A 17,218-nucleotide genomic window follows, 5' to 3' on the forward strand; every position below is an offset into this window, starting at 1 on the left:
CTTCAAAGTGAGCGAGCGCGCGTGCGCTTCGCAAAGCCCGACCGTTGATCTGGAGCGCGACGCCTGAGCTGAGGGGACGTGGAAATGCAGTAGAAGGTAAGAATTGCAATAAAAAATCTGATAGTATTCTGATAGCTGCCTACCTAACGTTAAATACAATAAATTGTGTTTTAAGAAAACCACTTTTTTAATTCATGTTGACCGTTTACAGATTAGTTTCTCTGAGTGTCGTCGCCATGATCGGATAGCTTGCTCATGATTGCCAACGCGGGAATATTGTTGTAATAAATATTACTAATTACATCGTACGAGTCGTGGTTTATTAAATATTCAATCGAATCTAAAAATTTATGAGAGCGGTTTTGAGATTGTCCTGGTCGCTGGTGAAATTTTAAAATGTCACAACACAATGATCTTGAATACTGAAGACCACTGGCACTGCTCTAAAACTTTTTTTTATTGGCCTGTATGCACTACCAAACCAGCAAGTGGTTTATACATTTTATTATATGAATTATATGTAGGTAATATGGGTAAACAGCTCATTTAATTGCGCCGCACGTTTCCACCTCTGTCAAAGTAATGAGCACACCTAAGAGCTTCCATTGAGTTACACCCACCCTGCCTGTAGCTAGACTTCACTTGCTTCACTGTGTCAGTACTGACACAAGTTAATGTAACTGCGATGCAAATAGTATACTGTATAGTTAAACTTATTTATTGTTGTTCATGGTATTCATGACTAATTGATGCTCTCTTTTTCTTTGAGGGTGCGATTGAGCTTCAGGACCTCAAGAAGAATGTGGCTTTTTGCAACTGCAATGTTGCTTGGTCTCATTTACTGCTCTCAACCTGAAGTTCCCCACAAACTTGTGGTACACTTTTGAGGTTTCAGGTTGTATAGAAGAATCTGAGAGGACAAAGTTATTTTATTAAGTAAAATTATTAGTGCTGTTAGGTAGGGCTGTCATGATTACTTGATTAATTTCAAGTACCCAGTTTAAAAAAAAAAAAATCCTCGAGTACAATTTGCCGTGTCGAGTACTCGGAAAAATGGCGGAAAGGCAGTGGTGCACAGATGAGGGTCCGTGCAAAAAAACGGCAAAAAATGCCAACGGTGTGGGAACACTTCACATTAGAAGAAAAGAATAACATAGTTGTCTGAAGTCTGTGCAAAAACCAACTTAAATACAATAACAGCACATCTGCAATGCTACAGCACCTGAAAAGGCGACATCCAGGTGTAACAGATGCTCCGCCAGCACGGTAAGTTCACTACTAGCTTTATTTATTTTGAATACTCTTAATTTGCATGCCGTTTTAAACACAAGACCGAACATGATATATGTATGATATATTTGCATTATAAAGAGTTTCACCACTTAAACACCTGTCAGAGAGCACAATTTAATGGAATGTAGACGATGATAAACTCTGACGAAATGTGAAGTTAAGGCGTGAATATATCCATGTTTCAAAATGTTCACATTACTTTTCATTGTGATTTCGTAACTCATAAACTCCCGCTTGGGGTAGCATGTTTGGTTACTAATCACACAAATCAAGGAATTATAACCCTTACAAAAAATTAACCATGGCTTTATTTTCAATTTTGAAATGCAAAGCATGATATGTTATTGTTCACTTGACTCTATATTTATTGTGAATAAAAAACAATTACTCGAGTACTCACCAAAATTGTCTGATTACTCGATTACCAAAATAATCGATAGTGACAGCCCTACTGTTATATTCTGTTTGTTTATAGAGACATGCAGTTTAATGTTTATGCAAAAATGTAAGGTAACTTATGTTGCTTATGGTCTTGTTCACAAAATGTTTCTTATGATGTTTGTGGCCTTCATGACAGAATAGTTAATATGTCAAGCTGTAAAATGGTTGTGTGTGTGTGTGTGTGTGTGTGTGTGTGTGTGTGTGTGTGTGTGTACATCAGCACATTTTTTACATATTTTCAGATACAAGTTGCTTTTAAGTCACACTGTTGCCAATTGACCTGTTAAAGAGATGTAATTTAAACTGTTTTGATAGGCATGATCCTTTAAGAGCAAATCTCTGTATTTCACATTGCAATGCATTTAGAGTATTGTTCATATTAAAGGACAGATGGATCACTTAATGAAATAAAGCCTTTAAATCTAAATCTGTTTGCTTTATTGAAAATAAAATGGAACATATTGAGTAACGACATAAACCATTAAAACTAAACAAAGATAATGATGTAACGATGTGATTAGATTACATAAAAATAACATGGTTCAAACATGTATCTGAATATAAAAGAATGATGTCAAGTAAACAGGACTGAATTATGTTAGGATAACTTAATTAGAGAATGTACATTTTATTAAAATACATCTGATTAACATAAAATTATTATATTGAAACCATGTGAATATGTAGGATACTGTAAACCCAAACTAATTATGTGGAACCAGTGTCCATAATTCATTTGAGTAAATCCAACAAACTATTTTCTCAGTGTAATTACCCACTTATACTAGCGGGTAATTTTTCCTGGTGCAATTCAGGGTAAGTGCCTTGCTCAAGGGTTTTACAGCAGTATGCAAGATTTGAACCTGTAACCTTTGGAGCCAAAGACAGCAGTGCTACTCACTATCACTGTCAGCTGCCTCCCTCTATTTAGGGACAGTTTTCCAGAAACAGATGTAGCCAATTCCTGGTATAAAAATGATTTTCAGCTGTGCATCATTTTCAGCAGCATGATTTCAGTCCAACACTACGCTCCACATCTTTCCAAAAAACAAGCCCTTAGGCACTATGCGTTTTAAAGAATGTCTTTTTAAATCACAAAAATTGTCAAATATCATATACCTAGGGATGAGAGTGTCTGTGATCCACACTGAATATCTAAATAAAACTATTTAAAATGCCCCGACATGAATATAATGTAATACTATAATGCAAAAGTTGTCACTTTGCATTATAAAGCATGAACATATCTTATGTTTACACTGGCATGATGCATTTTTGATATTATGTATAATGTATATTTTTATACTGTTCCATCACCTGAAGCACTGCACACAAAGGCTGAGCAACTCCATAGGCTCACAGACATACCCTAACTTACCATAAAGTGTAAATATTCCAAAATGGCAAGCCATTATGTATTTTTCCACATAGCGACTAGTGTTGCATGTCAGTTATCATTTAACTAGCTTGCAGCAAATTCCAGCCTCATCCATATGGTCGTCAATACAAAAGGCCACACGTGTTGTGGAGTACGATGTCAGCCAAGTACATCGTATCACCAGGTGTCACGCAAAAGCAGCCATGTAGCAGCAGACTGTTAATTTTTCAACCTGGATGTTATTTCTCCAACGGAGCAGCTGACAGTGAGATCATAAGAGCCTTTGAAGGAATCACATTAGTATTCCAGTGAGCAGCACAGCCAGTGCCTGTAACGTACAGCAGGTTAAAACAACGTACAGCATCAAACGCTTGTGTTAAGGCCGTGATGATTTACAGGGCAGCGCTTATTTGCGATCCTCTGACATGGACTGGCTTCTACCTCACCATGACAGTGTTACAGCAGCTCACCTCTGTAACAAATCCATTACATTGGCACTGTCTATTATGGATATAATACATAACTATTTCTTCATCACAGTTCCTGTAATCCCAAGACACTATAATATAGAACATCTATTCTGTAATCTAAAAGTCTATTGTGAAATGCGAACTGATCAATGCTGTGGTGCCTTACACATCCGATTCACACACAAATAAAATGAAAAAGTCTCTTAATTGAATATTGTGCAGTATAAAAGCAGTATATCTACAAATGAATTATGGGGTGATGGAAGATTGATTAGCTGCTTTAAAACTTAAGCCTTAATTTCCACATAAATAAACAAAAAAATAGGTAAATAAATAAGAAAATTCCACATCCTCCAAATAATGTGAACTGAATCTTTTAAATCACTATTACCACAGTTTTATTCTGGCCCTTTAACATCCAGATCTAATTTGCATAAATCTACTTGAGCCCATTTTTGCCCTCTAATTTCTACATACACCTCTCACAAATTTATAGGATGCAGAACAAGTTTTCTTTGGTCCTGGAAATGATATCAGTTATGTTTCTGTTTATTATTTTTACATAATGCATTCCGTTACTGTGATACAGAGAGAGGACAAACCGATTCTTAATTTTATACTGTGGTGAAAGTGTGACAATGCTGCCTGCATAGAAATGAAAGGATTCTCCAGAAATAAATAAGCGTTACTCTGAAATGACCACAGCAGAAGTGTAACCCAGCTCTCCTCCCTCACCACACACACACACAAGCACATGCACACGCAACCAGCATCTTTACCTGTACATCTTAAACAACATCTAACACATGTGAGAAACCAGTTAAAACAAAGTGATCAATCAGCTATGCAGAACAGAGTGAAACAAGACATATGACCTTATGCACATACAGCACTGCACACGGACAGCTGAACCAGAACATCGTGTCACCCAGTTTGCGACAATTCAGGACCATGGACAGAAACCAAACAGTACACACTCAGCCCTTATATAATAGGTCCCGCACAATGAAAAACCACTACATCAGCTTGTAATAATATAAACCCTTTCTTCATACAAAGGGCTTATTACGCAGTACAACAGCAGCACTTGTGCCCAGTTACACAGTCCTTTTACTTCCACAAAGGGTTTTTTCTGTGCAATAGCTTTCATCGGCCATTGTGAAACAGAGGTACGCACTTGGTGTAGCAAACCCCAAAGTTTATCGTCCTTCAGTGGTGTCACTGTGGCTACTTGGGCTACATTTGACATAATAACCTGTACATACGTACCCTAGAAACAACAAGTGGACAAGTACAGTTGTAGAGTACAGATGCTCCTCTACTTATGATGGTTCGACTTATGATTTTTCGAAGTTATGATGGTACGATAGCGATACGCATTCGGTAGAATCCGTACTTAAAATTTTGAATTTCAATCTGTTGCCGTGCTTGCGATATGCAGTACGATACTCTCTCCCGATGCTGGGCAATGGCAGTGAGCCGCAGGATCCACTCAACCACACTCTCGATCCCTGCAGCGATCACGCCAACGAGTGTAAACAACCGCAAGTGTAAACAACTGATAGTGTGCTGAAAGCATTTTTTTATTTTGTCCTTTCGCATCCCATCATGTCTACTTAACGCCCATGTGTGTCTCCAACTTAAATTTGACCAGCGGTAGGCTATGGTAAGTGCTCTGAGCATGTTTAAGGTAGGCCAGGCTAGGCTATGATGTTTGGTAGGTGCGGTACTGTATTCTTTTTCCACTTACGATTTTTCCACTAACGATGGGTGTATCGGAACGTAACCCCATCGTTAGTCAAGGAGCATCTGTATAAGCAGAGTTTGCATGGGGCTGATTGGACTCTCTTTTCGAATATAAGCAGCGGTTAAGGACAAATATTGTTTTGAGGAGCATGGTATTTACCCTCAGTTGCTCTGAGAAAAATGATCCACCTGTATACACCTACCGCAGTCCATACTGCCTACTTCATACTTACTAGCACACTAACAATCTCAGTCGCTCACAAGCACTAATTAAGGGGAATCTATATGGCAACTAAAATAAGAATTCCAATGTGATAATTATTATTACTTTGTTTAACAGACACTTTTCCCCAAAGCAACTTACATGTTTAGCTACTTACAGTCATTTACCCATTTACACAAAGCCATTTTTTTGCTGGAGCAGTTCATTGCAGATACCTTGATCAAGGCTACTACAACAGGAGTCGAACCTGTGTTCTTTGACTGCTTATTGAAATAAAATGTAAACAGGTAACTATTAACTCCATTATTTAAATCATATAAATGGCTTTAATAACATGAATGCGACGCAGCACCTCGAATAGTGTGGTGTCTGTGTGCTTTGCAGGGTGAAAGACATAGGCAGTGATTTTGTGAACTTCATTCCTTTCACATCATTAATATCCGTGAGCCAAATCATCAAAATATCACAGATCCAGACTCTGGACGTTCAAAACCCTGGATTGGACAAGCAGTAATTGACACAAGATGGATGAATAAAAATATAACACTGAAAGCTCATAAGTAATCATTTAGTAATCGTAAGTAGAAGTAATCATCCAACCATCCATCTATCTTCCTCCGCTTATCCAGGACCGGGTCGCAGGGGCAGTAGTCTAAGCAGAGCCCCCCAGACTTCCCTCTCCCCGCAAACCTCCTCCAGCTCCTCTGGGGGAACCCCAAGGCGTTCCCAGGCCAGCCGGGAGACATAGTCTCTCCAACGTGTCCTGGGTCTGCCCCGAGGCCTCCTCCCAGTGGGACAAGCCCGGAACACCTCCCCAGGGAGGCGTCCAGGAGGCATCTGGAACAGATACCCGAGCCACCTCAACTGGCTCCTCTCGATGCGGAGGAGCAGCGGCTCTACTCCGAGCTCCTCCCGGGTGACTGAGCTCCTCACCCTATCCCTAAGGGTGCGCCCAGCCACTCTGCGGAGGAAACTCATTTCTGCCGCTTGTATCCGCGATCTCATTCTTTCGGTCATGATCCAGAGTTCATGACCATAGACGAGGGTAGGAACGTAGATCGACCGGTAAATTGAGAGCTTCGCCTTATGACTCAGCTCCTTCTTCACCACAACAGACCGGTACAATGACCACATTACTGTGGACGCCGCACCGATCCGTCTGTCAACCTGCCGCTCCATTTTTCCCTCACACGTGAACAAGACCCCGAGATACTTAAACTCCTCCACTTGAGGGAGGAGCTCCCCCCTAACCCGGAGGGGGCAATCCACCTTTTTCCGACTGAGGACCATGGTCTCGGATTTGGAGGTGCTGATTCTCATTCCCGCCACTTCGCACTCGGCTGCAAACCTCTCCAGTGCACGCTGTAAGTCTTGATTCGATGAAGCCAACAGGACCACATCGTCCGCAAAAAGCAGAGACGAGATCCTGCAGCCACCAAAACAGACACCCTCCGTTCCCTGGCTGTGCCTAGAAATTTTGTCCATAAAGATAATGAACAGAATCGGTGACAAAGGGCAGCCCTGGCAGAGTCCAACATGCACCGGGAACAGGTCTGACTTACTGCCGGCAATGCGAACCAAGCTCCTGCTCCGGTCATACAGGGAATGAACAGCCCGTAGCAACGAGCCCTGAACCCCATGATCCCGAAGTACCCCCCACAGGATGCCACGAGGGACACGGTCGAATGCCTTCTCCAGGTCTACAAAACACATATGGACTGGTTGGGCAAACTCCCATGAACCCTCCAACACCCTAGTGAGGGTATAGAGCTGGTCCAGTGTTCCACGGCCAGGGCGAAAACCGCATTGCTCCTCCTGTATCCGAGATTCGACTATCGGTCAGATTCTCCTCTCCAGTACCCCGGCATAGACTTTCCCAGGGAGGCTAAGGAGTGTGATCCCCCTATAGTTGGAACACAATCTCCTGTCCCCCTTCTTAAAAAGAGGGACCACCACCCCGGTCTGCCAGTCCAGAGGCACCGTCCCCGAACTCCACGCGATGCTGCAGAGGCGTGTCAGCCAAAACAGCCCCACAACATCCAGAGACTTGAGAAACTCGGGGCGGATCTCATCCACGCCCAGAGCCTTGCCACCGAGGAGTTTTTTGACTACCTCAGCAACTTCAGCCAGGGTAATGGACGAGTCCCCCTCCGAGTCCCCGGCCTCAGCTTCCTCTACGGAAGGCGTGTCGGAGGGATTGAGGAGATCCTCAAAGTACTCCTTCCACTGCCCGAGGACATCCTCAGTGGAGGTCAGCAGCGCACCACTTCCACTGTAAACAGTGTTGGCGGAACACTGCTTCCCACCTCTGAGTCGACGGACGGTTTGCCAGAATCTCTTTGAGGCCGACCGAAAGTCTTCCTCCATGGCCTCACCAAACTCCTCCCAGGCCCGAGTTTTTGCCGCGGCGACTGCCAGAGCCGCGCTCCGTCTGGCCCGCCGGTACCCGTCAGCTTCTTCAGGAGTCCCATGAGCCAGCCAGGCCCGATAGAACTCCTTCTTCAGCTTGACGGCATCCCTTACCTCCGGTGTCCACCACCGTGTTCGGGGATTGCCGCCGCGACAGGCACCGGAGACTTTATGGCCGCAGCTCCGAACCACCGCCCCGACAATGGAGGTGTGGAACATAGTCCATTCGGACTCAATGCCCCCAGTCTCCCTCGGGACCTGGTTGAAGCTCTGTCGGAGGTGGGAGTTGAAGACCTCTCTGACAGGGGCCTCCGCCAAACGTTCCCAACAGACCCTCACTATGTGTTTGGGCCTGCCAGGTCTGTCCAGCTTTTTCCCCCACCATCGAATCCAACTCACCACCAGGTGGTGATCAGTTGACAGCTCAGTCCCTCTCTTCACCCGAGTGTCCAAGACATATGGCTGAAGATCAGAAGAAACGACTACAAAGTCGATCATCGACCTCCGACCTAGGGTGTCCTGGTGCCAAGTGCACTGATGGACACTCTCATGCATGAACATGGTGTTTGTTATGGACAAACCGTGACTAGCACAGAAATCCAATAACAACTCACCACTCGGGTTCAGATCAGGGAGGCCGTTCCTCCCAATCACGCCCCTCCAGGTATCACTGTCGCTGCCCACGTGGGCGTTAAAGTCACCCAGTAGAACGACAGAGTCCCCAGTGGGAGCGCTTTCCAGCACACCCCCCAGGGACTCTAAAAAGGCCGGGTACTCTACACTGCCGCTAGGCGCATAAGCACAAACGACAGTGAGAGACCGTTCTCTGACCCAAAGGCGTAGGGAGACGACCCTCTCGTTCACCGGGGTAGACTCCAACACATGGCGGCTGAACTGGGGGGCTATTAATAAGCCCACAAGAGCCCGCGGCATCTCACCCTGGGCAACGCCAGAATAGTGGAGAGTCCACCCTTGGTCGAGAAGAGTGGTTCCAGAACCCAAGCTGTGAGTGGAAGTGAGCCCAACTATATCTAGACGGTATCTCTCAACCTCCTGCACTAGCTCAGGCTCCTTCCCCGCCAGTGAGGTGACATTCCAAGTCCCAAAAGCCAGAGTTGGCGCCCGAGGTTTGGGTCGGCCAGGCACTCGGCCCCGACCACTGCCCCAATCACAACGCACCAGCCCCTTATGTCCTCTCCGGCAGGTGGTGAGCCCACCGAAGAGTAGCTCCACATCATGGCTTCGGGCTAAGCCCAGCCAGGCCCCATGCATAGACCTGGCCACCAGGCGCTCGCATGCGAGCCCCCCCCCAGGCCTGGCTCCAGGGTGAGGCCCCGGTGACCCCATACCGGGCGGGGTGAACGAGATCCTTGATTTAATAGTCATAAGGGGATTTTGAACCGTGCTTTGTCTCGTCTGTCACCCAGGACCTGTTTGCCTTGGGAGACCCTACCAGGGGCATATAGCCCCAGGCAACATAGCTCCTGAGATCATTCAGGCACTCAAACCTCTCCACCTCGGTAAGGTGGCGGTTCGTGGAGGGGTAGAAGAAATCATTTTGTAACAAAAAAAAAAAAAATAGAAGTAATCATTTTGCTACAAATATACACACACACACTTTCTGAACCGCTTGTCCCATATGGGGTCGCAGGGAACCAAAGCCTACCCAGCAACACAGGGCGTAAGGCCGGGGGGGGGAGGGGACACACCCAGGACAGGACACCAGTCCATCGCAAGGCACCCCAAGCGGGACTTGAACCCCAGACCCACTGGAGAACAGGACTCAGTCCAACCCACTGCGTCACCGCGCCCCCGCGCCCCCGTTACAAATATACAGTATCCAAAATACATTGGCATTATCATTGTCACACATAAAAAATACCTTTTATTTTGATATTTTTATTAATTCTAGGTGAAACTTTTTTGCCCAAGAATCTATTTTTTTCCGTAGCAAATAATAGTCATTTAAACCCTCCGCAACAGAAACTGAACTAACAGGGTGATTTCATTGTTTACTCCTTACCATGAGCCACTACAGCAACCCTTAGTTCCTTAACTTAGTGCCAAACTTCAGCTCACACACACACACACACACACACACACACACACACACTTGCTGAAGCTGCTTGTCCCAAGCGAAGGGTTGCAGCAATCTGGAACCTAACACAGGGCATAAGGCTGGAGGGGGAGGGGACACATCCAGGATGGGGTGCCACTCCATCACAAGGCACCCCAAGCAGGACTCGAACCCCAGACCCGCCAGGGAGCAGGACCCGGCCAAACCCGCTGCGCACCGTGGCCCCAATCAAACTTCAGCTGCGTTTATCAATCAACAGCGGTAAGAAAATGATGGTTATCGATTACAAAATGTATATTCAGAGGATTATGACTATTTCACTGACATCATAAACACAAAACTCTATGGCTATACATCACAACAAGTACAGTGCGCTGCCCGTCGTGCCACTAAACACACTAACTGTTCACACAGCATAGCAGGGTGTGAGCAACACACAGCCCCTGAATGCCATATGCTTCCTGTCAAAAACACCCTCTTATACTCTGGGTGCACAAATGTAGTCTGAGTGCCCGATCCTGTGCCGCACGACTTTTCTAGCTGTTAAAGAGCCAAGAAACATTTTTCTTTCTGGGTTCTGATCCTGTATGTCATGGATTAGCTGAATCCAATTATTTCAGCGCACACACACTCGCTCCGCCAATGTAGCTCTTCAGAGCATCACCCCTAAGCAGCATCCCTGCAGCAGGTTAGGATTTCTACAGGGCTTCAGCTCCTTGGAAACACAGGGCGCATTACCATAGCGACATGTGCGGATGCATAATGCAACGGATGGATGTGTAATGCAATTTATGAAATGGAAGAGAGGAGCTGCACTTACCATATTGACTTCTGAAACCATGTCAATACTGGCCACGTCTATACTCATGCCAACCGCCACTGGGGGCCCTGGAACATGCACACACCACGGGTTCACTTTTCACAGCATGCCAGCACAGGGACACGCGTGACAGCATTTGCAGGTTCAAGTGTTTCACCAATGAAAGCATGAGGGACAGGTGTGACGGGCAGGGCAAGCTGTGTGAGATCACACTCACCTCCGAAGTCTGGTCTCAGGCGGATGTCGTACCCTTTCAGGAGTTTGTCCACTGTCTCTTTGACAAAAGACATGTTGCCGGGCTCATTGGCGCTGAAGGAGAAGGACAAACGCACGCACGCACACACGCGCACACACACACACACACACACACACATACACACACGGTTACTGCCACTCTGGACCCCACACCCTTCCTCCGTCCTGCGTCCTCCGTCCTCCCTTCTCGGACACACACTTACCTCTGTGCACAGCACATGACTGCTACAATAACGGGTGCTGAAATGACACCGAACAGTCTGGCGCGAGACGGCCACATTCCGGGAGGTGCGCGCGGCGGGACGCGGTGCGGGACGGTGATCCGAGTGGCCGGCGCGCTACATCCGCGGACGCGCGTGGGAGAGCTGGCTGCGGCGGATCAGAGGGAGAGCGCTGGCGCGGCCGGCCCGGCGGGTGCCCTCCTGCGCGCGGACACCATGTGATGCATGTTTGGCCGCAGACGAAGACACAGCGACAGCTCACATGTCATCGGGAGCGCCAGCGCGTCCGCCTCTCACCTCGGGCTTCTCGGCTCTGCTGCGCGCCACCGCGCATCCCCTCCTCTTCAGCAATCCACCACTGTTCTCGATCTATGTGTTATTCTTATGTTTTAATACTCATACGCAGCACACAGCTGTGACAGCATCTTCCCGCTGCACTGTACAGTTCCACCGGAGCGCGCGCTTCAGCCCTTCGTGATCCCCGCGGTGCCTCTTGTTGCACTGTTTTCCCCCACTCTACCAGCTCTGCTCTGCCACTCTTTGAATGTGGCAGCTGGGGTGGGGGGGTAAGGGGGGGTGGACTCTACGCAGGTTCCCTTGAGTTTGTTGGAAACTGGCACGCGGAGCGCGAGGCTGCGAGGGGTGCCCACGTGACGCGGCACGAGCTCGACCGACTCACGCTTGCGCTTCTTGCCACAGCGCGGGAGGTAAGGTTTCCCGAATGCATGAAAATACCAATTCACTGTCTAATAATAATAATAATAATAATAATAATAATAATAATAATAATAATAAATCAATCGGAGAAAAATATTTGGACTTTGTGTTTGGCTTCTTTCTTGGGTTAGTAAGGGTTGGGGTTAACCTAACCTAAGGTGGAGAGCGGTGATGCCATGTGTGTGCGCAGGACAGTCAGAGAGCCCTGTGCCCCCCCTCCCTTACTTGTCCCTGGTGCTGCAGCTTCACTGTATGAGCTAGTTATTGTAAAGTCACCTTCTCATTCATTTCTGCAGGTCTTCAATGTTCTTAAATATCCAGAGAGAAGGGTAGCGACCCAAAACCCAGTGCTAATCTCTAGTGACTATCGCTACCCATGCCCACTGACCCAGACCACCAAGAAGTAACTCTTTCAACTTAATCCTCTTCATCTCTGCTGCTGGTGTCTTTGACTTTGTTCAAACATGGCCCTCTACCAAAACACTCCATCTGTACTGGAATGTTCCGATTTAAACTCTTTTAAGATGAAATTAATCGACTAATCGCAACAAATCAACTTTACTCGTGACCATGCGCCATATTTGCAAACACCGATCACTTCGTTCCTACCCTGCAGAATCTGATGCGCCTTTCATCTTGGGCTGTATCTACACTGCCTGCTAAACACATGGGTCATTAGTATGTGGTTCAATATCATTTACAAGGTGGCACCAATTTGTACATTTCCTCAAAAAGTGGACATGGATTGTTCTTCCCTCTCTGTCTTCCAAAAATAATCCCCCCCAAAAAGATAACAAAAAGGAAACCGTCCTAACGCTGACCTTAGTGGTGACCACTTCCTGTAGAGGCGCCATTGCTTTACTCTTTATATTGTCAAATTGACACGGTGTGAAGGAATGGAGTGTCAGACTCGGACTGCAGGGAACACATCCCCCCACCCTGCTCTATCAGCTTCCACTTCCAGGCACCCGTGATGCATTTACAGCCAGCCCAGAAGAGGTGAGAACAGCAGGGCGGCGGGTCAACTTCCTGGCACCGCAGTGCAGTCCAGCGCCAGAGATCCACGAGTGCATCCCGATCCAGATGTTCCATAGGGGGGTGGATCCTTTAATCATGTTCTGCAAGGTCACAGGTCTGCTCCCTTCATTAGCGACGCGCGGCCAGGGGCATGTCAACTTTAAACTACAAGGACCCCAGGGAATCCGAATAGCATCTGTTTCTAACTTTAATGAATAATAATGGCAAAACCCACAGATTTATTTGAGATAAAATATGCTTTCCATTGTGTTCTCTTCTTTTTTTAATATGTACAGCACAGGGTCAAAACACCACACGGACGGTAAATATGTCCACAAACATAGTGCGAGGCCTCAGGGTCAAAAGGTTACAATTTATCATAGGTATGATCATATCGCACTTTCTAATAACTTCCAAAAAGGCGTCCAGATATTCAAGAATTCACTGGAGTCTCCACGCTGTCACTCTCTCACTCCCACACAACTCAGAGGCACCTGCAGCTGATCAAGGAACAGGGCTATAAAGGGCTGCACCGAACACAGCGGCTCATGGAACCTCAGTCCAGCCTACCCCTACTGCAGTGCCAGAGCTTCTCCCTCGAGTTCCTCCGTGTCCCTGTTCCCATTTCTGTCTGCTTTGTGCCTTCGTCTCTCCAGTTTCTCTGACCCATGGCTTGTTTCCTGACTACGCCCTTTGGATTCTCCCTAAAACAATGTTCACTCCTCGTTGACGATGAGTTTTTTACCTGTCCCTTGCATAAAACCTGTGCACCTGCAATTGGGTCCGTCGCCTCTCTGCCGGTTGGCGAGCATGACACACACAAATCAAATGTCAGTTTTTCTATTGACTTCATGTGGAACGCTGTTCAGATAAGACTTGGGCCTACAGAAAACACTTACTTAATCCACTTGGAATTTTCAAACTGAAACATTTAAATTTTCGGTGCACGCACATACACACATTTTCCGAACCGCTTGTCCCATTCGGGGTTGCGGGGAGCTGGAGCCTAACCCGGCAAAACACAAGGCTTAAGGCTGGAGGGGGAGGGGACACACCCAGGACGGGACGCCAGTCTGTTGCAAGGCACCCCAAGCAGGACTCGAACCCCAGAGCCACGGGAGAGCAGGACCCGGTCCAACCCACTGCACCACTGCACAATTTTTAGTGCACATCATTAAAATAATATCAAATTATTTTAAATCAAAGCTGCATGACAAATGGATTAAAATATGTGGATGTGCGATGTATTCAAATGTCTCTTTCCAGAAATGTTTGATGGTGAGAGGACATTTGAACTGAAGTTTATGCTCTCCCAGAAACCGGATATTATTACAGGAACTTTGGGCAAAAACCCTTCAAGAGCAGGCGAGCACGGCTCCCTCAGAATACGCCGAATGTGAATATACACAGAAAATGTACGTACTGGAGACACCCACAGCCACCCACACTCGGTCACACATGAAGCACTGTTTCTGAAAGCGTTTTTCTCCAGTATAATGTTTGCTCTAAAGGGACCGGGCCAAGCGGGGCCCACGTATGGATTCCGATTGCATGCACTGACAAAAAGATGCATGTTTGCCGTTTTCATTTTTCGTTTTATCCTTCGAGAGCAGGGGCAGATTAAAATGACTCATAGGACACAGCGAAGCTCACAGTTAGTGTTTTCGGTCGAGTGGCACACTGCGTAAAGAGGCTACTCCGCATCCATAACTGGTGTGTCGGGACGTTTGGTGACAACGCAAACTGTCATCGTTTCATCTTTCAGAGAATCAGAGAAACTGTCCTTCTGATTTAGAAGAGCGGTTTTGTTTGTTTGTTTTTTAAATGAAAGGGGTTCAGCAGAATATAAGTGAAGCTCCCACACTGCTGCGAAAATAGCATCATGGAAACGAAAAAGGTACAAAACCCTAGCTGAATATCCTTTCAAAAGCAGCACTCCACAAAAAATCATTAGTTGAATATGTTGAAACACAGTTATAAAATTTCATCTTGAAACCTAAAAATGACCTTGAAAGTCTTATTTGCAGTGCAGTTTTTTAACAATACGTGCTGCTTTTACTTATAATACTACAATTTATAAAACTATATTTTCTTACCTTGTATCATAGATAGCATACAGCTTCTTGTTCCCATCAACTGCATTCCTGTTAAACAAAAGGTAAAGAATATAGTTTAAAAACAATCCCAAGTTTTGCTTAAAAGTAAGTGATAGCAAGCCAACTAACTGCTTAAACATAGTAAATAAATGTGTTAAAACAGCTTCTTTTTAAAAAATTGTTCCGCTTAAGTAGTAACCTAAATAAAGTCTTAAGACCATGAAGTGCTTGGTCCAATTTGGGATCCTTCATATATTCCTCTGGTAAGAACTGTAGGTGTCCATCCATCCATTGTCAGGTAAGGTCACTGAGCTGATCTGAGGGCACACAAGTCAGAGGACACCGGTCCATCGCAGGACACTTGACCTCACACACTGAGGGCAATTTAGAGACACTAGTTCATCCGAAGAGTCTTGGAAGAGGATGGTAAGAGGAACACAGTGAGAACATGCCAATGCCGCAGAGAAGGAGCAAAGTTCAAACTGGGCCTGTTACCCTTCTGCGGTAAGGTGATGACACCATTTACTGACCTTCATGGTGCCAGCTCTGGATGTCCTAAACACAACGAAAGGGCTGACCACAGTCAAGACCAACCAACATTGAGAATGTGACCCTTTCTCTCAGACCTGAAGTTCTCACGCCTTTGTCCTTCAGCTCTGTCAGTGGAGGTTACCATGGCAACCACAACTTTTAAGGACAAAGCGGCATGGAGCTCAGTGACAGAAGTGGTGGGACAATGGGACTTGGAAGCTCATACTCATGGTAGGAAATGTTATTTGAACATATAAAAAATAATCAAAACATTTCAGTGTTAAGCTATCCCAGAAGGTATACAGTGTGACTAAATTATGGGCAAAGAGTTATTCAATAATTCCATTAGACCTTGACACAAGAACATTTCTGACACTTTTAACTACTGCTGTATGATCTAGCTCTCACTTATCAGTTACAACAAAAATGTGAGAAAAGTTTTGACCCAAATGATTTTCTACAACACATCCTTTAGCCTCATCAGTGGTTATTATGGTTTGTGAATGCAAGAAAAGAAAGATGGGGTCCTTGAAATACACTAATCTGTAAATGCTGATTGACCTTACTCGGTATTTCCTAGGTATTACTATCTTTGTCCTCTTTTTTATTATTATTTTTTAAAATAAGTACGAAGCTTACCACAGTAGTAGAATTAAACATTTTACCAACGATTTTCATTAATTATTGGGGTAATAATGGTGTTTCCTAGTGGAAGGAGGAAAATTTGTAAGAGGTAACTGTTCGGTGTCTCTCAATAGCATGGACTGGATTTGGTGAGTAAACAACAGGAATTATGGGTGTGCTCAGCATGCCCTCAAAGCAAGGCACATATTTATTTGTGTGGGCAGCAGGTACAAGACCCACTTTGACAACATGGGCTTAGGGTAGAAATCAGAAGCACATGTGGAACATCCAAAAGTCAGATCCAATGCTGCCCAAGGTATCCTCTCAGTCTGAGGCCCGGTCAAGACACTGGGGCCAGTCTGGTGATCAGATCGCATCTCTGCGGGGAAACGCGTCCCCAATCGCATCCCGTGGATGTGTTGGCTCCATGTGTTGACATCACCTGCTCTTTCAGTGGATGAACGTTTACTCTGTCCAAACAGTGACTCCTGAAGTCCATTGTTCGCAGTAAACTGAATTTAAACTCGACTTTTCTTGGAACAACTGTTTCTATTCAGTGATGTCAGTCTCGACATTAATGGGTCTTGAGGGTCTACCTGGACCTCATGTGACAAGTTTGATTTCCCGATTCGTATCGACACCCCATGACAGTAAGATGCGTGAAGTAATGGAAAAAGTAACGCGTTGTTCATTATATCACGCTGGCACGTACATGGATGGATGCCTAGGAGAAATTATATCGAATACTGTAAATTCTTCATCCCTCGCATTGCAGGGCTTTTCTTTCCCCCAGCAAGGCTCACTATGAAAACACGGGATTAGAGCGCCCTCTGACGGCTGTGGTGAGAACTGTCCCGCGCCGTGGACCCCGTTCCATTGTTCCCTGGTGCGAATGAGTGG

At 45.8% G+C, this 17,218-nt stretch overlaps 1 protein-coding gene across 1 annotated transcript in view; it reads right to left on the reverse strand.

The window, feature by feature from the left end:
* gabrb3 (gamma-aminobutyric acid type A receptor subunit beta3) overlaps nt 1-11,392 on the reverse strand; it is a 56,544-nt gene extending 45,152 nt beyond the window's left edge. The window contains exons 1-3 of the mRNA XM_018750163.2: nt 11,316-11,392; nt 11,075-11,166; nt 10,858-10,925 (exon numbers count right to left, since the gene is read on the reverse strand). Of these exons, the coding sequence (XP_018605679.1) occupies nt 10,858-10,925; nt 11,075-11,166; nt 11,316-11,392 (237 nt within the window). The remainder of the gene's footprint in view (nt 1-10,857; nt 10,926-11,074; nt 11,167-11,315) is intronic.
* Between the last annotated feature and the right edge of the window lie 5,826 nt (nt 11,393-17,218).

Source organism: Scleropages formosus, chromosome 1 (assembly GCF_900964775.1).
Source record: "Scleropages formosus chromosome 1, fSclFor1.1, whole genome shotgun sequence".
NCBI lineage: Eukaryota > Metazoa > Chordata > Actinopteri > Osteoglossiformes > Osteoglossidae > Scleropages > Scleropages formosus.